This window comes from Chroicocephalus ridibundus, unplaced genomic scaffold (genome assembly GCF_963924245.1).
Source record: "Chroicocephalus ridibundus unplaced genomic scaffold, bChrRid1.1 SCAFFOLD_105, whole genome shotgun sequence".
In the NCBI taxonomy this organism is placed as follows: domain Eukaryota; kingdom Metazoa; phylum Chordata; class Aves; order Charadriiformes; family Laridae; genus Chroicocephalus; species Chroicocephalus ridibundus.
Window position 1 is genome coordinate 659097 of NW_026961652.1, and position 23904 is coordinate 683000.

Consider the following 23904-nt stretch of genomic DNA (forward strand, 5'->3'; position numbering starts at 1 on the left):
ACGACGACTAACCTCAGGCTGGGAAATCATTTGCTGGACCCCATTGACTATCCAGCGTGTCCACGGACGGCACCGACTTAGGAAAATTAAAGGCCCTGAAAGTGATCTTCCCCTCCTCTCGTGTTCTGCATTGAGCCGTACAAGGCTTGACAAACTCAACGTGAATAAATCAAAAGGAAAACCAAGCCTGAAATCGCACGGAGATTTTCACGACGCAGACAGGCAAAGCTGTGAGTCACAGAGCCTGAGATCGACCGACGCGCGGCCCGCTTTGAGCGAGAGGTCATCCTGGAGACTGCCCGTGATCCGGTGCTATCCGAACGCTTTTATGAGATGGAGAAACACGACTGAGACTGATTCACTGAGCTTTTTCAGTGTCTCCCTCAGAAAGAGACGGGTTCTCCCTGTGTCTCTCCGGTGGCATCCTCAGAGGTGTGTTTGATGTCTGCTATGATGTGACACAGGGTCCCGTTGGAGGCCTGTAACTAGTGGCGTTCCCCAGGGGCCGGTACTGGGTCCAGTCTTGTTCAATATCTTCATCAATGACCTGGGTGAGGGGATAGAGAAGAACGTGGCCAGCAGGTGGAGGGAGGTCATCCTCCCCCTCTGCTCTGCCCTGGCGAGGCCGCAGCTGGAGCACGGGCTCCAGTTCTGGTGTCCCCAGTTCAAGAAGGACAAGGAGCTACTGGAGAGAGTCCAGCAGAGGACGATCAATGGAGTGGAGCACCTCTCCGCTGAGGAAAGGCTGGGAGACCTGGATCTGTTCAGCCCGGAGAAGAGAAGACTGAGAGGGGACCTCATCAATGCTTATCAATGGCTAAAAGGCGGGTGTCAAGAGGATGGGGTCAGACTCTTCTCGGTGGTGCCCAGTGACGGGACAAGGGGCAACAGGCACAAACTGGAACACGGGAAATTCCATCTCGACATGAGGAAAAACTTCTTTCCTTTAAGGGTGCCAGAGCCCGGGAGCGGGCTGCCCAGAGAGGCGGCGGAGTTTCCTCCTCTGGGGATATTCAAGCCTGCCTGGGCGTGTTCCTGTCCAATCCTCTCCAGGTGATCCTGCTGCGGGGGGATCTGTTTAACTTTGGGAGAGGGTTATTGCTGGCCTGGTTTGCACTTGTGTCGCTCCAATTCCTTCTAAGTTCTGACGCGTGAGCGCGTAACACATGACAGAAACAAGCACAGGCAGACGGGAATGAAGAGGACTTGCCAGGTCGTCAAGATGAATGGGTCTTTTGGTCCTTACCATGTATGAGCCGCGTAAGTAGATGCCCCATGGAGTTGTCCTCAAGGCTCAGCCATGGTTAGGCGGGAAGCCCGTAGTCTGCTTGGGCTCATCCCATTTGAACTTGCTCTCATCCCCCACACCTCCATTAAAGAAATACAAAAAATTGTCATTTCTAGGCAGTGACTCAATTTGTTTTCAGAGGAAAAAAACAAGGAGAAAACCGTTGACGCACAGAGAGGTCCCGTATACCTGGGTACGAGACGCCCTGGAAGGGTCGCTCTCAGAGCCCCCCCGAGTGCCCCTGCAGCCCGAGGATGGAGGGCTTTGTCTCCTCTGAGGCGCTGAGTCTCATTACGGTATGTCGGAAAGAGCATTTGGGGATCGTTCAAGTCTTTGTTCAAGATTGTTCAAGACCTCTCCTAGGAAGAAAAGCCGAGACGGTACAAATTGTTCATCCTGGCAATAAAAAATGTCCCAAGAACGTTTTCTTTTGTCCTTTCCGTGTACGAAGGAGTATTACAAGAGGGAGAAATTTTACCAGAGGCGGTAAGAACAGGACAAGAGGCAATGGCTTCAAGCTGAAAGAGGGTAGATTTAGATTGGACAGAGGAATGGAATTTTTCACAATGAAGATGGCGGGATACTGGTGGACGTTCCCTCTCCGGATTCCGCTGCAACCCCTGTCTACCTTTTGCTGCCAACTTGGTGTCCTCTGCAAACTTACTGAGAACGCAGTGGACACCCTCGTCCAGATCCCTGCGAAAGATCTTCAAGGGAAGCGACTTGAGGCCAGTGAACCGAGCCCTGGGGAACAAGCCGATCCCCGTGAAAGGGCAACAGTCGCGAACCACCCTCTCCTCCACTTTTCTTGCTGGACACACCAGCTACGGAACATCCCTGTGTCAACGGAGTAAGCTGTGACCTGTCCCAACTTCCGGGGTACCCCCCCGCTACCTTGCTGGTCGTGAGAAGCTAGAGAGGGTCTTTTCCTTAGGGCACGTAGTGATAGGACGAGGCGTAACGGCTCCAACCCGGAAAAGGGGAGATTTGGATTAGAAACCAGGAGGAAATTTTTCGCTCTGAGGGTGGTGAGACACAGGAACATGTTGCCCAGAGAATTTGTGGAAGCCCCAAGCCTGGAAGTGTTCGGGACCAGGCTGGCTGGGGTCAACTTGGTTCAGTGGGAGGTGTCCGTGCCCGTGGCCGAGGGCTTGGAGCTAGATGATCGCTCAGGTCCCTTCCAACCCAAACCGTTCCGTGATTCTATGAATCTAAGGATCTGGGGGCATGTTCAGCAGTAACTGAAACACCCCTGTGTTGTGAGCACTGTTTCCTTCACAAATCCAAACCGCGGCCCCGCAGCAGACACTGGGAACAAAGAGAGCTCTGTCCTAGCCACAACCAGTAGAGCCCTTGAGCAAAGAACTTTAAAGGTATTGTGCCAAACATAAACTCCTGGGTGCACCACAAGCGGCTGGTTCCCGGCTGGACTTTTAGCCCTTCATCAAAACGTTCTCGGTGTGGCCGTTCATCCGTTTTTCAACCCACTTCACTGGCTGCTGACCTCCCTCGTACTTTGTCGGCAAAAGATGTTCCGTAAGTGAAGAAGAACATCCACTGCTCTCCATCCATGGAGCAAGCAAGTCACCTCTTTGTAGAAACCTACTTCCATTCATCTATTACTCCCTCAGATGGTCGCAAATGCTTTCCAGGAAGATTTTTCTCCATCCCTTTCCGCGGACGGAGGTGAACGTGGATCTTCCTTTTCACTTTCACCAAGGCAGGGGTGGCATTTGCTGTCTTCCAGCCTTCACGAACCTCTCCCACTGGAAAAGACCTTTGGAACATGCGACTCGTCAGCCTACATGGACTTAGGTTTGTCTTCCACCTGATCCTCTTCTACCAAGGGAAAGTGGTGCTTACTCCGGACTTTCCCTCACATCTGAGAAGCTTGGGATTCCTGAAGACCAGTTTTCCTAGTAAAGAGTGAGGCAAAGAACGCACTGAGGACCTCCGCGTTTTCCTGTCCTTTGTCACCACTTCTCTTGCCCCGTTCAGCGATGGACCCACAATTTCCCTAGGGTTCCGTTTGCTGCTCGGGTACCGTTGCTGCCCGCTGGCCCCTAAATGCTCTGGAGCACCTCAGAGGCGCCCGGGGCTTTGTCGATCTGCCCGAGAAGATGTGCGCTACAGGAACAGAGTCATCCTCTTGTGGAGGAGATGTCTGGAAATAGAGACCTCTTGCTGTTCAGGTGTTTGGTGCCTGCTGTGGCTTGGAACGGGAGCCTGAAGTGGCGTCGGGAGGTCAAAACATTCCCCTCAGGAGTATCTTGGGTGGAGTAAAATTCCCTACTGAAGCTCCCAGGTGTGGAATGGGGTGGAGGCCCCGGCTGTACTTGGTGGCAGCTCCCCATGATGGCTGTAGGCCATGGGCAAGTTGAAGTTTGTCGGTAGGATCCAAATCTTCTGGTGCACTTGGTACCATTAGACGGGCAGAGCAGGGAATTTTCCGCCGTGCACGAGCTGTTCCTCAGAGCTGCGTCCAAAAGCCGAATTCCTTGCCTTGACTATCCGAAGGCCTTGTGAAAACCACTCACCTCCTCGGTCATCATAATCCCGTCCACAGAGGTGGGTGGAAGAGGCTAGTTAAAATTTCGCCCTTCTTGAGCTTGAACGCTCACCATGCATCGTCGCTCCTCAGGGGAATTGAGGCGCTAATTGAAGCTAATTGAGCTCCAGAAGTTTGACTTTGCTCTGGCCCTTTGTCAGCAGATGCTCCTAAAGCCTTGAGGCTCCTACGCCTGAGAGACGTCCCAGCTCAGGGGAGACGCTGGTCAAAACCTGCGGCCGTCCGAGGGAGCTCCAAGGGTCTCACGTAGGGTTGCTATTTACAGGGTCCAAGATACAATACTTTCATCAGCATCGTCAGATAATTCTGGTACCTTCCAGAGTGGGCTACGATCCAGGCAGCAGGAGCTTCAGGAATGTTTCGGGAGTTTCAGGTACGGTCAGGGAGTGCCTGACTCCCTGTACTTCCAGCTGGGACAAGAAAATACCCGATTGCCCAAAATAACTTCACCTACAACCAAGATAAGAGAGCGCCAGATTGTCCCAGTCCACTGCGCTGGTAACCGAGCCGAGAACACAACCTTGGCCGCTCCCGACATCGCAGCGCGGCGCAGGGAGGGCCTGCACCAAGCGGCCCAGGATGGGGGTGGGAGTTGCAGCGCCACAGGATCTCACATCAACATTAACAGCGGCAATTAAATCAAACTTTCACTCCTCTCCACGCGCCTGCGGTCAGAGCGTTCCTGGCACAGAACCTGGTTTGTTGAGTGGCAGCAGATGCCGGTGTCTCGGGCCTGGAGCTCATCAGATGAGCTTTCCCGCAGGGCGACGGCCGCCCGGGAGGCCCCAGCAGGAGCAGGAAAGAAGCTTCTCTCCGTTGCCACCACGCACAACTGCCTGAGGGCAAGCGGTGCCGCCGCCTGGCCACAGCAGCGAGCCGAGACAGCCCCCAGCGGCTTCCCTGGCGACTGGATGAGACGGGAAAGGTGGGTCCAGCCGGAGGGTCAACGCTGTGCAGATGGGAGTGGACAAATAGAAATGGGATGGCATGGGATGGGATGGGATGGGATGGCATGGCATGGGATGGCATGGCATGGGATGGCATGGCATGGCATGGCACGGCACGGGATGGCATGGCATGGCATGGCATGGCATGGCATGGCATGGGATGGGATGGGATGGGATGGGATGGGATGGCATGGGATGGGATGGGATGGGATGGCATGGGATGGCATGGCATGGCATGGGATGGCATGGGATGGGATGGCATGGGATGGGATGGCATGGGATGGCATGGGATGGGATGGGATGGGATGGCATGGCATGGGATGGCATGGCATGGGATGGCATGGGATGGCATGGCATGGGATGGGATGGGATGGCATGGGATGGGATGGCATGGGATGGGATGGCATGGGATGGGATGGGATGGCATGGGATGGCATGGGATGGGATGGGATGGCATGGGATGGGATGGCATGGCATGGCATGGCATGGGATGGGATGGCATGGGATGGGATGGCATGGGATGGGATGGGATGGGATGGGATGGCATGGGATGGCATGGGATGGGATGGGATGGGATGGGATGGGATGGCATGGGATGGGATGGGATGGGATGGCATGGGATGGCATGGGATGGCATGGCATGGGATGGCATGGGATGGCATGGGATGGCATGGGATGGGATGGGATGGCATGGCATGGGATGGGATGGCATGGGATGGCATGGGATGGGATGGGATGGCGTGGGATGGGATGGCGTGGGATGGGATGGGATGGCATGGCATGGCGTGGGATGGGATGGCATGGCATGGCGTGGGATGGGATGGGATGGCATGGCATGGCATGGCATGGGATGGCATGGGATGGCATGGCATGGCATGGGATGGGATGGCATGGGATGGGATGGGATGGGATGGCATGGCATGGCATGGCATGGGATGGGATGGGATGGGATGGGATGGGATGGGATGGGATGGCATGGGATGGGATGGCATGGGATGGCATGGGATGGGATGGAATGGGATGGCATGGGATGGGATGGCATGGCATGGGATGGGATGGCATGGCATGGCATGGGATGGGATGGCATGGGATGGCATGGGATAGCCTGGGCGTGGGTTTCTGGGGTCATTACAGATGCCTCCGGGTATCTGCCGTCCCTGCAGGGAGCAGAGAAACCTACCAAAACCATCCAGCGTCCACAGAAAGGGCATAAACTGTGCCGACAAAAGAGTTCCCCCTCTTCCTCGACCATCCCCAGCAGGATGAGGAGCGCACGTGCCCAGCTTCGACTTGGACCTCCAGCACCTACGTTTCAGTGTGAGGCTCCTAAAATAAACTGTGATTCGTATCTCGTGTCCGTGGGAGCAGCAGCACAACTGCCTGTGGCCTTTGGGCCTCCCTCTCCTGCCTTTCCAGCCAGGGCAGAGGCAGAGGAGATGGTTCTCCCGGAGTAGAAGCCCAAGAGGACTGGAAGGGGTCGTATCAACATGCTGCCGTTGGACCTTTCTTGTCCTGCTCACGTACTGCTCCTGGTTCCGTTGCCCAGTCTTGGTTTATATCTTTTTTTTGGGGGGTCAGAGATGGCTGGAGATGCTGACGCAGCCTCCACCACCTCAGAGCTTCGAGACCCACCTTAGGAGCTGCCGGGAGAAGAGGCCAAGGGCAGAGTAAGGAACGAGCCCTGGCCCAGTGAAGCGCAAGAGGTGAAAGTCGTGGTGGGAAGAGGCTGAAGGCGAGACCCTGACCCTGGGCCTCCTGGCCGTAACCCATCGGAGCAGATGTCACCGCTGCAAGAAGAGGACATCGAGGTTTTGCGGGATGTGGTGCGTGAAGGCTGCGCTTTACGGGCCAAGGCCTTCGAACAGGAGAAACGAGAGCACAGAGAGCTGAGGCTCAGCCTTTTCCTTTCCTTGGTGTCTCCCACCCCAGCTCCTCCCTTCTCCCAGACACCCCCGAGCCCCTGGCACGGGCCGGTGAGATCCCGGGGACAGCCCCGGGACACTCTCCCACCTTGGCTGGCTTCTGGGGGAGCGTTTGGGCAGACTGTGTGGGGCCACGTTGCCTGCGACCTTCACCCCATCCCTCCCGGGAGTATTTCGTTTCTCGCTTCTTTTGTTTCTCTTTGTCGTCGCTCTTCGGTTTTCGTCCTGGCGTTATGACCGTGTCCAGCTCTCACGTGTCTCGCTCCCGCGTAGTGGAGAGGGCCGAGGGCGTCGACCATTTTGGGTAGCCTTTGGCCAACTCTTCCTGTGATCGCCGCCGCCGGAAGACACGGATTCCAGCCCGGAGGCGGCCGTGAGACGCTCGGAGGGCACTGCCGTTGCAGAGCGCCGCGTTTCTCGGCCGCGAGTTGTCTCCAGCCGCGCTCTGAGGCACGTCCTGCCGTTGCCCCCGACCCTGATCCCGTCCCACCTCACCCCCGGGCACCCATGGGACACCCCTCTCCGTGTCTCACTGGCTCAGGGAGCCCCACAAGCGCAGCCGGCCGCGCTGAGGTCCCGCTGCCGGGCTGGGATTTGGCTCCTCCAACCCCTCCGGAGCTGAGGAAGGAAAAAAAATGGGAAGCGGATGGCTCTTCCCAGCAGCTTCCGCTCCCAGAACCGCAGAGCGGGTGGGCTGGGAAACCACCCCAGGACGTTCTCCAGCTCATCAAAGCAGGGTCAGCACCAGCAGGTGGCTCAGGACCACCCCAGTCAAGTCTTTAATAGCCACAAGGATGAAGCCTCTGTGGCCTCTCCGGGCAACCGTTCCGGCGTTTCCCCGCCCTCTCTTTAACTGGAATTTTCCCTGTTTCAGGGTGTCCTTCCTTCTCGGCACCACCGAGAAGGGTCTGGACTCGGCGCCTTTCTCCCTCCCCGCGTCGCCTCTCCCGCGTGCCTTGGCCCACTCCCACTTACCCCTTCCCTGGCTTTAGTTTTGGCGGCTTTTCGGAGTACGTTTTGGCCAGCAAGGTGGTTTTTATCGCGCTCTCCGGCGGTCCCGCGGCACAAGTTGCTTTTTACCTGAGGCCGGAACTGCTGATCCGCCCTTTCCCAACGGAAGGAATCGGCCCGTTGGGCGGCGGGGAAGGAGCGGGCTGGGAATAATTTCCTTCTTGTGGGAGCGTTTCGGGAGAGCTGCGGCCGCTCACCCCGTGACGTGCCCATCCCTTGCTTCGGAGGAAGGACGGTGTCCGGCGTGACGCTTCGTGCGGAAGAGGGTTTTTTTTTCCCGGCGAGCGGGATTTATTCCCTCCAACTCCCTTTGTCTTTCCTTAGAGCGGAAGGGCGTCGATCCTCGACGCTCAGGAGGCGTTTTCCGGGGCACACGCACGGGCGAGCAGCCCGTTTCTGTGCGAGCCAACGCGCGTCGTAGATTTATTCCCCGGCGAGAAAGAAGAATTCCCGTTGGGCGGCTCGCCTCTGGAGCAGGTTTGCTGGGACGAGCGTTCTTTGCCCGATGGGAAGAACCTTTTTTGGTTTTTTTTCCTCCTTTCATGAGGCGTGAAACGCGTAAAGCGGACGGGAAAAGAGCCGAGTCCGACACGAACCAAACACGGAGGGTGAACGCCGAAAGCCGTTTCTTTCTCGTCGTTCCTCTTCGGGGCAACTGAAGGAGTGAAAGAAGAACAACGTGGCCAACGGGGACAGGGACAACAGGACACCGTCCGCGGATCTTGTGCTGCTGGGAACAGGTGACGCCCCCCAGCTCCAGAACCTGCTCGTTCTCCTCTTGCTTACGCCCACCACGGTCGGGAACGTCCTCCTGATAACGCCGGTGGGGGCGGAGCGGCCGCCGCGCGCCCCCGCGTGCTCCTCCCCGGGCCACCTCTCGCCCCTGGGAGCTGCTCCAGCTCCACCGTCGGTCCCGCGGGTGCGCCGTTGTCGCCGCCCCGAGGATCCCAGCCGGCGCGGGCAGCCCGAAGGCCGTCTCCGCTCGCTGCTCTCGGCTCCCGCTCGTCACCACTTTCTGTGGCCCCCTCTCCGTTGGCCGCAGGGCGCCTGGCAGAGCCTCGCTGAGGCACCTCCGCAAAGTCTTCTCCTTGTTCTCCACCGGCCTCTCGCCCTGGGTCGACCCCCTCGTCTCCGGCCTGCGGAACGGGGAGGTCGAGGAGGGCCTCAAGGAAAGGATCGGGAACGCCCCGGCTTGCAGCCGGAGCTCACGCTAAGGACCGTAGGGACCAACTCGGAGACCACGGCCATCCCTTGGGAAGCCACAGTGGCCACCTACAGATCACGGGGACTACTGAGGAGACCGGGGGAGCGCCCAGGAGAGCGTGGGGCCCACCCTAAGAGACCGCGGGCCACCTCCTGCCCCAGCTCCACCCCACGTCACCCAATAAGACCAGTGGCCTTCCCTGGTGGCCCACCCAAAGCAACCATTAGCCCCGCCCCGCAGACTGCGTCCCCCCGCCCCAGCTGTCCCAGGAGTGGGGAGGGACTGGGCTGTACTGGGAGGGACTGGGAAGTCTGGAGAAGGGTGCTGTCCCCCCACCCCCAAAACAAAAAAAAGCCGAGAAACGGCCACTTTTTTTGACCAAAGACCTTTAATAACAACCGGCCCCAGGGGAGGAAGGGGCTCCCCGTTGTCTCGTGGTGGCCCCCGTTGGGTTTTGAGGCTCCCGATGGCCCCAGTTGGGTTCTGGTCACTTCCCAGTTGGGTTTTGAGGCTTCCAGTTGGGTTCTGGTGGGTTCCCCGTTGCCTATTGGTGTCCCAGCTGCCCTTGGGGACTCCCAGGCGGCTACTGGTGGCCGCCCTCAGCTCTTTGAACGCCGTTTGGTGGCCACGGTAGGGATTCGGTGGCCTTGTGGGAGGGGGAAGAGGAATCGGAGGTGCCCCAGAGGATTGTCGGGGGTGGCCAGGTGTGGGGCGTGGCCCCCACGGGGGGGAGGGGGGCCGGGGTCAGGGTGGCCCCACCCACTGGGTGACGGTGAGGACGGCGTCCATCCAGATGCGCATGGCCTCAGCCGTGGGGGCCACCAGGCAGAAGAGTCGGTCATAGGTCTTCAAGCAGAAGGTCAGGCGGGGGTTGGGGCTCTATGGGGTGGCCCAGGGAGTGGGGGGGTCAGCCCCATAGATCCCCCCTGCGACCCATAACTACCTCCCCCACCTCATGGATCCCCACTACAGCCATAGATTCCCCTCCAGCACGTTGTGGTCACCTCATGTAGAATGTTGACCATAGCTGGGGGAGGTCTGGTGGGCAGCCAGCATGGGGGTCAGCCCCATAGATCTTCCCTTGAGACCCATAACTACCTCCCCTGCCCCATAGATCCCCACTGGACTCATAGAGTCTCCTCCAAAACTTTACAGACCCCCTCGTGGTCACTTCATGAACATCAACCACAACTCGGGGGTCTCATGGCGGGGGGTCAACATGGGGGTCAGACCCATAGCTCCCACCCCATGACCCATAACTACCTCCCCCGCCCCACAGACACCCCCACACATCTCCCCGGCCCTGCAACCCCTTCTAGAAACGTCCTCTAGATGTTCCTCAGCCCTTCTCCGGCCCCACGCCTCCCCTCCCGTGCCCCCCCGCCCCCAGCACTCCCCCAGCCCCATAAGGACCCTCCCGCCCCATAGTGTGCCCCTCCCCGCTATGGGGTGCCCCCCCCAGCTGGACCTTGCAGGCCACCTGCCCGTGGTCGTAGTAGACCTCCTCGATGGCCTGGAAGTATATGACGCCCTTCAGCTTCGTCTCCTCCTTGTCTATGGGGCAGAGGGTGGTGGGGGGGGGGGCATTAGCTGGGGGTCAGCCCAGCCCCATAGCTGCCCTAGACACCCCATAGGGGGCCCTAGAGAGCCCATGGGTTCCCCCCACAGCCCCTAGAGCCCCCTGGAGACCCTGTTACGTCCCCAACAGACCCCAGAAGTCCCCTATGCCACCCCCCCCTGCCCCCTATAGGCCCCATAAGTCCCCTAGAGCTCCCCCCCCCACAACCCGACCACCCCCTATGGACGCCCCCCCCCCCCCCCCCCCCATAGGCCCCTCCCGCCCCACAAGCCCCCCATAGCCCTCTCCACCTCCGTAGGCCCCACAAGCCTCCCCCATGTCCCCCCCCATCCCCTATAGGCCCCATAAGTCCCCTGTACCCCCCCCCCCCGGCCCCATAGCACCCCTCCCACCCCCTAGGGACCCCCAACAGACCCCTACACACCCCCGTCCCCCCTAAGCCCCGTATCTCCCCCTGCCCCCTATGGACCACCCCCTGCCCCCTATACCCCCCCCCCCCCATCCCTTACAGGCCCCCTAAGTCCCCCTGTAACCGCCCTGCCCCACGGCGCCCCCGTACCGCCGTAGTAGGCCAGCACCCTGCGCTGGGGGTCCAGGTGGAACCAGCGGCGGCGCCAGGTCTTGATGCGCCCCCCCCGCTTGGTGAGGGGCCCCCGGCAGCCGCCCCCCGCCACCCGCAGCCCCCGGCACCCCTCGGGGGCGTGGCCCCGCGCCCGCAGCGCCCCCGCCAGGTCCAGCTGCGGCAACGGCACCCGCTGGCACCCGCCGGCACCCGCCGGGGGCCCCCCAAAATCCACCCGAAGCCCAACAGCCCCCAAAACCCACCCAACGGCACCCAAAAACCCACCCAACGGCACCCAAAAACCACCCAACGGCACCCAAAAACCCACCCAACGGCACCCAAAAACCCAACAGCACCCCAAAACCCACCCAACAGCACCCAAAAACCCACCCAACGGCACCCAAAAACCCACCCAACGGCACCCAAAACCCACCCAACGGCACCCCAAAACCCACCCAACGGCACCCAAAAACCCAACAGCACCCCAAAACCCACCCAACGGCACCCAAAAACCCACCCAACGGCACCCAAAAACCCACCCAACGGCACCCAAAAACCCAACAGCACCCCAAAACCCACCCAACGGCACCCAAAAACCCACCCAACGGCACCCAAAGACCCAACCAATGGCACCCAAAACCCACCCAACGGCACCCAAAACCCACCCAACGGCACCCAAAAACCCAACCAACGGCACCTAAAACCCACCCAACGGCACCCAAAGACCCAACGGCACCCAAAAACCCACCCAACGGCACCCAAAAACCCACCCAACGGCACCCAAAACCCACCCAACGGCACCCAAAAACCCACCCAACGGCACCCAAAAACCCAACGGCACCCCAAAACCCACCCAACGGCACCCCAAAACCCAACAGCACCCCAAAACCCACCCAACGGCACCCAAAAACCCACCCAATGGCACCCCAAAACCCACCCAACGGCACCCAAAAACCCAACGGCACCCAAAAACCCACCCAACGGCACCCAAAAATCCACCCAACGGCACCCAAAAACCCAACGGCACCCAAAAACCCAACGGCACCCAAAACCCACCCAACAGCACCCAAAAACCCACCCAACGGCACCCAAAAACCCAACGGCATCCCAAAACCCACCCAACGGCACCCAAAAACCCACCCAATGGCACCCAAGAACCCACCCAACGGCACCCAAAAACCCACCCAACGGCACCCAAAAACCCACCCAACGGCACCCAAAAACGCACCCAACGGCACCCAAAAACCCACCGGCACCCAAAAACCCACCCAACGGCACCCAAAAACCCACCCAATGGCACCCAAAACCCACCCAACGGCACCCAAAAACCCACCCAACGGCACCCAAAAACTCACCCAACGGCACCCAAAAACCCAACGGCACCCAAAACCCACCCAGCAGCACCCAAAAACCCACCCAACAGCACCCAAAAACGCACCCAACGGCACCCAAAAACCCAACGGCACCCAAAAAACCATCCAACGGCACCCAAAACCCACCCAATGGCACCCAAAAACCCAACGGCACCCCAAAACCCACCCAACAGCACCCAAAAACCCACCCAATGGCACCCAAAAACCCAACGGCACCCCAAAACCCACCCAATGGCACCCAAAAACCCACCCAACGGCACCCAAAAACCCACCCAACGGCACCCAAAAACCCAACGGCACCCAAAAACCCACCCAACGGCACCCAAAAACGCACCCAACGGCACCCAAAAACCCACCCAACAGCCCCCAATAAACCCACCCAATGGCACCCAAAAACCCACCCAACGGCACCCAAAACCCAACGGCACCCAAAAACCACCCAACGGCACCCAAAAACCCACCCAACGGCACCCAAAACCCACCCAATGGCAACCAAAAACCCAACGGTACCCAAAAACCCACCCAACGGCACCCAAAACCCACCCAACGGCACCCAAAACCCAACGGCACCCAAAAACCCACCCAACGGCACCCAAAAACCCAACGGCACCCAAAAACCCACCCAACGGCACCCAAAAACCCACCCAACGGCACCCAAAACCCAACGGCACCCAAAAACCCAACGGCACCCAAAACCCACCCAACGGCACCCAAAAACCCAACGGCACCCAAAAACCCACCAACGGCACCCAAAAACCCACCCAACGGCACCCAAAAAACCGGCAGGAACCAGCCGCGACTGGTCTCACCTCGGGGACGGGCGGGGCCGGGGGGGGCGGGGCCTCGGCGGCTCTTCGGGCCTCCTGGGGGGGGAGGGGGGGGGGGCGGTGGGCAGCGCTGCCGGGCCACGCCCTTCCGGGGCCACGCCCCCCACCCCACCCCCACCCCCACCCCCCAGGGCCTGTCTATGGGGCGATGGGAGTCTAATCTATGGGGAGACGTGGATCCCGGCCCAATCTACGGGGCGATGTGGGTTCCAGCCTGCGCTATGGGGCGATGTGGGTCCCCATCTATGGGGCGATGTGGGTCCCCGTCTATGGGGCGCCGTGGGGCCGTACCCGTGCCCGCAGCAGCCGCTCTCGCTCAGCCATGGCCTCCCGCACCCGGCGCTGCAGCTCGGCCAGCTGGAGGCAGGTGCTGTGGGGCAGAGAGAGGCACTTGGGGGGCGGTCTACGGGGGGTCTATGGGGTAGACGGGGCATCTATGGGGCACTCGGGGGGTAGGGGGCACTTGGGGGGGCAGGAGGTGTATTTGTGGGGGGCTACAGGGTCTTGAGGGGCACTTGGGGGGCTGGGGGAGCACTTGGGGGCTCAGTTGGGGGCACTTGGGGGTCTGGGAGGGAGATGGGGGGCTTGGGGTCAGTTATGGGGGTGCGCGGGTCAGTTATGGGACATCTATGGAGCAGGGCAGGCACTTAGGGGGCACTTATGGGGCTGGGGGGGGCAGCTACAGGGCAGCGATGGGGCAAGAGGAACACTTATGGGGCTGGAAAGCAGTTATGGGGCAGTTATGGGCCCAGGAGGAACAGTTATAGGGCACGGGGAGCAGTTATGGGACAGCTATGGGGCAGGAGAAGCAGTTATGGGGCTGCGGAGATGAGTTGTGGGGCATCTATGGGGCAGGGGAGGCACTTGCAGGGCTCGGGAACAAGTTGTGCAGCAGCTATGGGGCACATGGGCCAGTTATGGGGCTGGGGGGGCAATTATGGGGCAGCGGACGTGAGTTATGGGGCACCTATGGGGCTAGAAAAGCAGTTATGGGCAGCTATGGAAGAGGAAAGGCACTTATGGGGCAGAACAAGCAGTTATGGAGCGAGGAGAACAGCTATGGGGCACCTATGGGGCAGGGCACCTATGGGGCAGGACCCCTCTCACCTGTAGGACTCGGGGTCCAGCTGCAAAGCCACGACGCCTGGGGGGGGCAAACCTCAGACCCACAAGTGCCCCCTCTGCCCCCTAAGTGCCCCTCCCAGCCCCACAAGTGACCCCCAGCCCCCCAAGTGCCCCATAGACCCCCCCAAATTGCCCCTCAAGTCCCTCTCTGGGACCCCCAAGTCCCCCCCCAGCCCCACGAGTGCCCCATAGATCCCCCAAAGTGCCCCAAGACCCCCCATATCCCCCCCTCCGAGACCCCCAAGTACCCCCCAAGACCCCATAGACCTCCCCAAAAATACCCCCCCAGCCCCCCAAGTGCTCTCCTGCCGCCCAAATGCCGTCCCCAGCCCCACAAGTGCCCCACAGACTGCCCCCAGATTCCCCCCAAGACCCCCATATCCCCCCCCCGGACCCCCAAGTATCCCCCAAACCCCCCACAGTCCCCCCCAAAACACTCCCCCCGCCCCCTAAGTGCCCCCCCAGCCCACAAGTGCCCCCCCAGCCCCACAAGTGATACTTCTACCCTCCAAGCGCCCCATAGATGCCCCAAATCCCCCTCCAGACCTCCATATCCGCCCTATGGCACCCCCAAGAACCCCCCCCCAAAATACCCCCCGCCCCCTAAGTGCCCCCTCCAGCCCCACAAGTGCCCCATAGCCCCCACTCACCCTGGCCGTGGTGGGAGCGGGGGCGGGGGTTGGGGGGCGACCCCCACGCTCCCCCCGGCGGCGGGGGAGGCTCCCGGCCCGCTGCAGCCCAATGGCGCCCTGTGGGGCAGGGGGGCACTTGGGGGGACGGGGGGGAGGATTTTGGGGAGGGGCCTATGGGGGATTTGGGGGGACTTGGGGGTCGGGAAATTGTGGGTCCCAAGGGGGTCTATGGGGCACTTGTGGGGCAGGAGAGCACTTGGGGGCTCAGGGGGGTATTCTGGGGGAGGCTATGTGGGGTTTGGGGGGCACTTGGGGGTCCCGGGGGGGATATGGGGGTCTTGAGGAGAGTTTGGGGGGTCTATGGGGCACTTGTGGGGCAGCGGTGTCACTTGGGGGGTAGGGGGAAGTATTTTGGGAAGGGGATATGGGGGGTTTGGGGGGGGTACTTGGGGGTCCCAGGGAGGAACCGCTGGTCCCAGGGGGGTCTATGGGGCACTTGTGGGCAGGGGTACCACTTGTGGGGCTGGGGAGGGCACTTGGGGGGCAGGGGAGCATTTGGGGGGCAGGGATGAGGTATCGGGGGGAGGGTTACGGGGGGTTTGGGGTTCACTTGTGGGGCCCGGGGGGCACTTGTGGGGCCTGGAGGAGTGTCTATGGGGCACACGTGTGAGCCAGAAACTACTTATGGGTCGCGCAGGGAGGGGGGGGGGGCTGACTTATGGGTCGCACCTGGACGGAGCTGCGCAGGGCGAGGATGCAGGGGGCGTCGCGCTGCCCCACAAGTATCCAGCGGCGGTCGGTGCGATGGGCGAACATCAGCTGCGGGACCCACAGCTCCCCATAGCGCGGGCCCGGACCCACACATCTCCCCACAGAACGGAGCCGGCCCCGCATCTCCCCATAAATCAGACTGGGCTCCGCATCTCCCCATAGAAAGAACCCAGGCGTCCGGCCCCACATCTCCCCACAGATCAGACCCCGGCGGCTGTGCCCCACATCTCCCCACAGAACACACTGAGCCCCACATCTCCCCCTGGCGTGGACCCAGACGCACATCTCCCCATAGACCCCTGGCGTCTGGGCCCCACACCTCCCTATAGAAGGGACTGGGACCCACATCTCCCCATAGAAAGAGGCCACATCTCCCCATAGAAAGGGCCCACATCTCCCCATAGAAAGGGCCCACATCTCCCCCTAGATTGCACGCACATCTCCCCATAGATCTGACCTAGACCCACATCTCCCCACAGATACGACCCCCATCTCCCCATAAATTAGACCCTGGGACCCATGTCTCCCCGTACATCGCAGCCACATCTCCCCATAGATCCCACCCAGACCCACATCTCCCCATAGATCCCACCGGGACACACATCTCCCCATAGATCCGACCTGGACCCACATCTCCCCCATAGATCTGACCCACATCGCCCCATAAATCAGACCCACATCTCCCTGTAGATCTGACCCACACTGCCCCATAAATCAGACCCATATCTCCCCATAGATCCCACACGGACCCACATCTCCCCACAGATCTGACCCACATCGCCCCATAAATCAGACCCGCATCTCCCCATAGATCCCACCCAGACCCACATCTCCCCATTGATCCGACCTGGACCCACATCTCCCCATAGATCTGACCCACATCGCCCCATAAATCAGACCCACATCTCCCATAGATCCCACCCGGACCCACATCTCCCCATGGATCTGACCCACATCGCCCCATAAATCAGACCCACATCTCCCCATAGATCCCACCCAGACCCACATCTCCCCATCGATCCGACCTGGACCCACATCTCCCCATAGCTCTGACCCACATCGCCCCATAAACCAGACCCACATCTCCCCATCGATCCACCCGGACCCACACCTCCCCCAGCCACCCCCCCGAGCCCCACCTGCCCCCCCGACGTCACGGCCGCCTCTGACGTCATCGTCTCCGACGTCACCGCCGCCGCCGCCGGGGGCTCCGGCACTTGTGGGTCCCGCGATCCGTGGGGCGGCTCCTGTGGGGGGGGGAGGGGCGGTGGGGGGAGGGGCGGCCCCGCCCTGGACGGACCGGTCGGGCCGGTGGGGGGAGGGGAGACACCCGCAGCCTCCCGCCCCACGGGGGGGGGGGGGGGGCACCCGGGCTCCCCCCGGCCCCATAGATTCGAGGGGGGGGGGGGGGGCTTCAGGCGTCCCGGCCCCACACATCCCCGCCCCACAAGTACCTCCAGGCTCAGCCCCTGCAGCTCCAGCGCCGTCGGGTCCGGGGGCTGCCGGGGGCGGGTCCCAGTTCGGACCAGTTCGGACCAGTTACACCCCCCACCCCCCCCCCCAGCCCCCCGCCCCCCCCCCAACCCCCCCCCCGCCCCCCAACCCCCCTCCCGGTGCCCCCCCCGCTCTCACCCCGTCGCTCTCCGCTCCCTCCCGGGGGGGGGGGGGGGTCGCCCCCCCCGTCGCGGTGCACCATGGGGGGCGCTGGGGTCACGTGGTGGGGTGGGGGGGGGTCAGCGGTCACGTGGGGAGGGGTCAGAGGTCACACAAACCCCCCCCCCCCCCCCCCCAAATACGACCCGGCAGCCGCCGTCCCGCCGCCGCGCGCTCCCACGGGTGGGGGTGGGGGAGAGGCCGAATGGGCGGGGCCGCCGTGACGTCACTCAGCCCCCACCCCCACCCCACCCCACCCGTGGGAACCCGCCTCCGTCCCCCGAAATAGACCCAAAAATCCCCCAAAATCGCCCCAAAAAACACCCCCCCCCCCCCCCCGCGCCCCGACTCGACGCGGCCGCTCACGATCGTTCGCCGTTTATTTGGGGGGGGGGGGGAGGGGGCGGGGCCAGAGGGAAGGGGGCGGGGCCACGCCCCGCAGGGGGCGGGGCCGGCCAGAGAGGCGGCAACGGGCGTCTGCGGGGGGGCGTGGCCTCGCCGGGAGGGGGGCGTGTCTTCCCCCCGAGGCTTCGTCCAATGGGGTCAAGGCTTTCCGGCGAGGGGGGCGGGGCTTCGTCCGGCGGGGGGGCGTGGCTTCTCTTCACCCCCCCAAAAGGGGGCGGGGCTTAATCCTGGATCCCGCAGCGCAGATTGGCCGGAATGGCCACGTCTGGGGGGGGGGGAGGAGTCAGGGGGGGGGTCTGTGGGGCACTTGGGGGGCTGGGGAGGGCACTTGGGGGGCAGGAGAGCACTTGGGGGGCTGGGGGGGGTAGTTTAGGGGGGGGCTATGGGGGGTTTGGGGGGCATTTGGGGTCCCGGGGGGGATATGGGCGTCTTGTGGGGGATTTGGGGGGGCCTATGGGGCACTTGTGGGGCAGGGAGAGCACTTGTGGGGCAGGAGAGCACTTGGGGGGCTGGGGGGGATAGTTTGGGGGGGGGTATGGGGGGTTTGGGGGCATTTGGGGGTCCCGGGGGGGATATGGGCGTCTTGTGGGGGATTTGGGGGGGCCTATGGGGCACTTGGGGGGCAGGGAGAGCACTTGTGGGGCAGGAGAGCGGGAGGGGGCACTGGGGGGCTGGAGGGGGGAGTTTAGGGGGCGGGGGGCTATGGGGGGTGGGCTGTGCATTTGGTCCCGGGGGATTGGCGTCTTGTGGGGATTGGGGGGCCTATGGGGCACTTGGGGGGCAGGAGAGCACTTGTGGGGCAGGAGAGCCTTGGGGGGGCTGGAGGGGTTTTGGGGGGCATTTGGGGTCCCAGGGGGGATATGGGGCGTCTTGTGGGGGATTTGGGGGGGCCTATGGGGCAGGGCTCTTGTTGGGCTGGGGAGGGCACTTGTGGGGCAGGAGAGCACTTGGGGGGCTGGAGGGGACTTGGGGGGGGGACTATGGGGGGTTTGGGTGCACTTGTGGGTCCCAGGGTTCAATTGTGGTCCCGGGGTGGTATGTGGGTCTGAGGGGGATTTCAGGGCTCTATGGGGCACTTGAGGGGCGGGGGGGGGGTCACTTGTGGGGCAGGGGGCCCCACGCACCCATGAGGCGGGGCCGGGGCAGGCGCAGCCCCTCCATCAGCGCCACGAATTCGTCGGGGCTCAGCGTCAGGCGGGGGTTGAGGCGTCGCTCCTCCCCCACCGTCGACACCGTGTGGCCTTTTGGGGGGGGGGGGGGCACTTGGGGGTCAGACCCCCAAGTGACCTCCCGCCCTGGACCCATAAGTGGACACCCCACCCCCCCCCCGGCCCTTCCAGTTGCCTTTAAATCCCCCCCAAACCTCCCAAAACTGCCCCCGCCCACCATCAATAGAGCGCCCCCCTGCCCCATAAGTGCCCCCCCGGGCCCATAAGTGCCCCTCAGCCCCCCAAGTGACCGCTCCAGACCCATAACTACCCCCCTCCGGCCCCGTAACTGCCTCCCCAGCCCCATAAGTGCCCCTCAGCCCCCCAAGTGACCGCCCCACACCCATAACTACCCCCTCCGGCCCTGTAACGGGCCCTCCCCAGCCCCACAAGTTGCCCCCCAGGCCCCCAAGTGCCTGCCCCGGCCCCATAACTGCCTCCCCAGCCCCATAAGTGCCCCCTCCCGCCCCATACCCCCCCCCCTGCCCCACAAGTGCCCCCACCCTGGTAGTCGTGGGCGGGGTAGACCAGGCAGCTGTCGGGGAGGGTGAAGATCTTCTCGTGCACGGAGCGGTACAGGGTGCGGGGGCAGCCTGGGGGGGGGGGGGGGCGTTGCCATGGCGACCGTCACCGTGGCAACCGGCATCTCCGGTCACCCTGGCAACCAGCATCCCCCCCCCCCCCGCCCCTTGTCGCCACGGCAAGCGGTCACCGTGGCAACCAGCACGGCCCGTTCCCATGGCAACCAGGGCCCCCGGCAACCGGCATCCCTGGTCGCCATGGCAACTGGGGTGGGCTGGGGGTGCCGTTGCCGTGGCAACCGGGAGCACAGTCTGCACCGAGCGCCCCCGGTGAGGGACGGCTCGGTCTCCCAGTACAGCCCAGTACAGCCCAGTACAGCCCAGTACAGCCCAGGGCCCTCCCAGTACAGCCCAGTACATCCCAGTACAGCCCAGTACAGCCCAGTGCCTCCCCAGTACAGCCAGGGCCCTCCCAGTACAGCCCAGGGCCTCCCCAGTACAGCCCAGGGCCCTCCCAGTACAGCCCAGGGCCCTCCCAGTACAGCCCAGGGCCCTCCCAGTACAAGCCAGTACAACCCAGGGGCCTCCCAGTACAACCCAGGGCCCTCCCAGTACAGCCCAGTGCCTCCCCAGTACAGCCCAGGGCCCTCCCAGTACAGCCCAGTACAACCCAGTGCCCTCCCAGTCCCCCCCAGTCCCCCCCGGTCCCCCCCAGTGCCCCCCAGTCCCCTCCCAGCTCCTTCCCCCTCCCTCCCACTGTACCCCAGTCCCCCCCAGTCCCCCCCAGTGCCCCCCCAGTCCCCCCCAGTCCCCCCCAGTGCCCCCCAGTCCCTCCCAGTCCCCTCCCAGCTCCTTCCCCCTCCCTCCCGCTGTACCCCAGTTCCCCCAGTCCCCCCCAGTGCCCCCCAGTCCCCCCCAGTGCCCCCCAGTGCCCCCCCAGGCCCCCCCAGGCCCCCCCCAGTTCCCCCCAGTCCCCCCCAGTGCCCCCCAGTGCTTCCCAGTCCCTCCAGTGTCCCCCCAGTGCCCCCAGTCCCCCCCAGTGCCCCCCAGTGCCTCCCAGTCCCTCCCAGTGTCCCCCCCAGTCCCCCCCAGTCCCCCCCAGTCCCTCCCAGTGCCCCCAGTGCCCCCGCCTGCCCTGCTGGAAGTCGGTGCGGCCGCAGCCGCGGACGAGCAGCGCGTCGCCGGTGAAGGCCATGGAGGCGTCGTCCAGCACCAGCGTGAGGCAGCCGGGGTGTGCCCGGGGCTGGCCCGCACCCGCAGCGCCTGGGGGGCAGCCCCACACCTCGGCCCGGCCCCACGGAACACCCCCCCCCGGGGGGAACCGCCGGCCGGGACCCACAGACCCCTCCCGCAGGGCGCCCAGGACCCCCCTTCCCCCCATTGCCCCCCATTGCCCCCCATTGCCCCCCATAGGGGACCCCAACGTGCCCCATAGGGGTGTGTGTCCCCCCCCCCATGGGTGCCCCCCCCCGAAAAAACACCCTTTTCCCCCTCCAGGACCCCCTTTTCAACCCCCCCGGGACCCCCATTACCCCCCTTTTTGCCCCATAGGGGACCCCGACGTGCCCCATAGGGGTCTCCCCCCCCACCCATGGGTGCCCCCCCCCCGAAAAAACACCCTTTTCCTCCTCCAGGACCCCCCTTTCCCCCCATTTCCCCCCATTTCCCCCCCATTTTCCCCCCCTTTCCCCCCATAGGGGACCCCGACGTGCCCCATATGTGTCCCCCCCCACCCATGGGTGCCCCCCCCCTGAAAAAACACCCTTTTCCTCCTCCAGGACCCCCATTTCCCCCCTTTTCCCCCCATTTCCCCCCTTTTCACCCCATAGGGGACCCCGATGTGCCCCATAGGGTCTCCCCCCCCCACCCATGGGTGCCCCCCCCCCGAAAAAACACCCTTTTCCCCCTCCAGGACCCCCTTTTCAACCCCTCCGGCACCCCCATTTCCCCCCCTTTTGCCCCATAGGGGACCCGACGTGCCCCATAGGGGTCTCCCCCCCCACCCATGGGTGCCCCCCCCGCGAAAAAACACCCTTTTCCTCCTCCAGGACCCCCATTTCCCCCCATTTTCCCCCCATTTCCCCCCATTTCCCCCCCTTTTCCCCCCCTTTCCCCCCACAGGGGACCCCGACGTGCCCCATATGTGTCCCCCCCCCACCCATGGGTGCCCCCCCCCGACTCACGAAGGCGCCGAAGGGCAGCTCGTCGCCCTCCCCCAGCAGCAGGTCGGCCTGGGCCCCGCTGGCCCCCGAGATGGCGCTGAGCCCCCCCAGGGCCCCCCGCAGCGTCCCCGAGCCCGTGATGTGGTCGGCGTGACAGTGGGTGTTCACTGGGGGGGGGGACACGCACATCTTGGGGGGGGGACACCCCGAAATCCCCCCAAACCCCCCCCCCAAAAAACCCCTCCAAAAAACCCCCAAAAATCCCCCCCAAAAAAAACCAAAATCCCCCCAAAAAAACCCACCAAAACCCCTCCCAACAACCCCCCCCGAAACCTCCCCCAAATCTCCTCCGAACCCCCCAAAATCACCCGAAACGCCCCCCCAGAACTCCCCCAAATCCTCCAAAACGCCCCAAAAAAAACAAATCCCCCCAAAACCCTCCCAACGCCCCCAAAAAACCCTCCAAACCCCCCCAAAAAAACCCAACCCCCCCATCATCCCCCAAAACCCCCAAAATCCCCCCCCCAAAAAACCAAAAAACCCCCCCAAATCCCCCCAAAGCTCCAAACCTCCCAAAACTTCCCCCGAACTCCCCTAAAACTCCCCCCAACCCTCCAACCCCCCCCAAAAAAACCCCAAAACCCTCCAAACCCCCCCAAAAAAACCCAACCCCCCATAATCCCCCAAAACCCCCAAAATCCCCCCCCAAAAAACCAAAAACCCCCCCAAATCCCCCCCAAAGCTCCAAACCTCCCAAAACTTCCCCCGAACTCCCCTAAAACTCCCCCCAACCCCTCCAACCCCCCCCCAAAAAAACCCCAAAACCCTCCAAATCCCCCCAAAAAAACACAAAAAGCCTCCAAAAAAAAACCCCAAATCTCCCCAAAACCCTCCCAAATCTCCCCCCCCCAAAAAACCTCCAAATTCCGCAAAAAGCCACTAAACCCCCTAAAAGGCCCCCCCAAAACCCCCTGAAAAAAAACCAAAATCCCCCAATCCCCCCCCCAAAAAAACCCCAAAAAACATCAAAAACACCGAACCCCCCCCCAAACTCTTCAAAACCCACCAAAACCCAAAAAAACCTCCAAAAGTGCCAAAATCATCCCAAAAAAAACCCCACCCCCCCCCAAAACTCCCCTCAACCTCCCAAAAATCCCACGAAACACCCCCAAAAACCTCAAAATTCCGCAAAACCCCCCCCAAAAAAACCCCAACCCCCCAAAGCCCCCAAAAAGCCAAAAAAAACCCCCAACCCCCCAAAAAACTAAAAAAACCCCCCAAAACACCCCAAAACCCCCCCAAAAGCCCCCCAAAAAAACCAAGACCCCCGAACCCCCCCCAAAAAAACCCCAACCCCCCCAAAACACCCCAAACCCCCCCAAAAGCCCCCCCGAAACGCCCTAAAGATCCCCGCGACCCCCCCGCAAACCCCCCAAACTCCCCCAAACCCACCCAAAACACCAAAATCCCCCCCAAAAAACGAACCCCCCCCAAACCCCCCCCAAAAAAACCCCCAACCCCCCCAACCCCCCCCCCAAACTTCCCCAAAATCCCCCCCCCAAAACAACAAACCCCCCCCAACCCCCCCCCATAGGGGTCCCAGGGGTTCCAAGACACCCATTTTCCCCCCAAAAAAGGGGGTCCCATGGATTTTGGGGGGGGTCCTATGGGTTGGGGGGGGTCCCATGGGGGGGGGGGGGTTCCCATGGGTCCGAGACCCCCCCCAAAACCCCCCCCATAGGGGTCCCCGGACCCCCATTTTCCCCCCCAAAAAGGGGGTCCCATGGATTTTGGGGGGGTCCCATGGACTTGGGGGGTGCCCCAAGAATTCGGTGGGGGGGTCCTATGGATTTGGGGGGGGTCCTATGGGTTGGGGGGGGTCCCATGGGTGGGGGGGGGGGTTCCCATGGGTCCGAGACCCCCCCCAAAACTCCCCCCATAGGGGTCCCAGGACCCCCATTTCCCCCCCAAAAAGGGGGTCCCGTGGATTCAGGGGGATCCCATGGATTCTGGGGGGGTCCCATGGACTTGGGGGGTGCCCCACGAATTCGGTGGGGGGGTCCTATGGATTTGGGGGGGGTCCTATGGGTTGGGGGGGGTCCCATGGGTCCGAGACCCCCTGCCAAAACCCCCCCATAGGGGTCC

General features: G+C 62.7%; 2 protein-coding genes across 2 annotated transcripts; both read right to left on the reverse strand.

Annotated features, from left to right (window-relative positions):
- Positions 1 to 9318: 9318 nt before the first annotated feature.
- On the reverse strand, positions 9319 to 17538 carry LOC134509541 (pleckstrin homology-like domain family B member 3). Its single transcript, XM_063322082.1, has 11 exons — positions 17443 to 17538; positions 17265 to 17309; positions 16950 to 17057; positions 15769 to 15858; positions 15058 to 15156; positions 14390 to 14426; positions 13574 to 13652; positions 13265 to 13318; positions 11080 to 11257; positions 10410 to 10495; positions 9319 to 9820 (listed from the first exon to the last, which is right to left on the reverse strand). Exons 1-11 carry the CDS (start codon positions 17504 to 17506, stop codon positions 9686 to 9688), a joined length of 975 nt encoding a protein of 324 aa, XP_063178152.1. The 5' UTR covers positions 17507 to 17538; the 3' UTR covers positions 9319 to 9685.
- Positions 17539 to 17832: 294 nt separating this feature from the next.
- Positions 17833 to 21986, reverse strand: ETHE1 (ETHE1 persulfide dioxygenase). The gene is given in 6 exon segments (XM_063322084.1): positions 17833 to 18133; positions 18993 to 19109; positions 19580 to 19669; positions 20732 to 20830; positions 20833 to 20860; positions 21781 to 21986. Coding segments are annotated over 6 exon segments (546 nt in total). The 5' UTR covers positions 21949 to 21986; the 3' UTR covers positions 17833 to 18089.
- Between the last annotated feature and the right edge of the window lie 1918 nt (positions 21987 to 23904).

Coding starts and splice junctions, on each gene's coding strand:
- LOC134509541 (XM_063322082.1), bottom strand. CDS start 17,506: ATGGTGCACCGCGACGGGGGGGGCGACCCCCCCCCCCCCCCGGGAGGG. Junction 15,859..16,949: donor CCGTGACGTCGGGGGGGCAG/GTGGGGCTCGGG, acceptor TGGGTCCCGCAG/CTGATGTTCGCCCATCGCAC. Junction 15,157..15,768: donor CCCTGCGCAGCTCCGTCCAG/GTGCGACCCATA, acceptor CCTGCCCCACAG/GGCGCCATTGGGCTGCAGCG.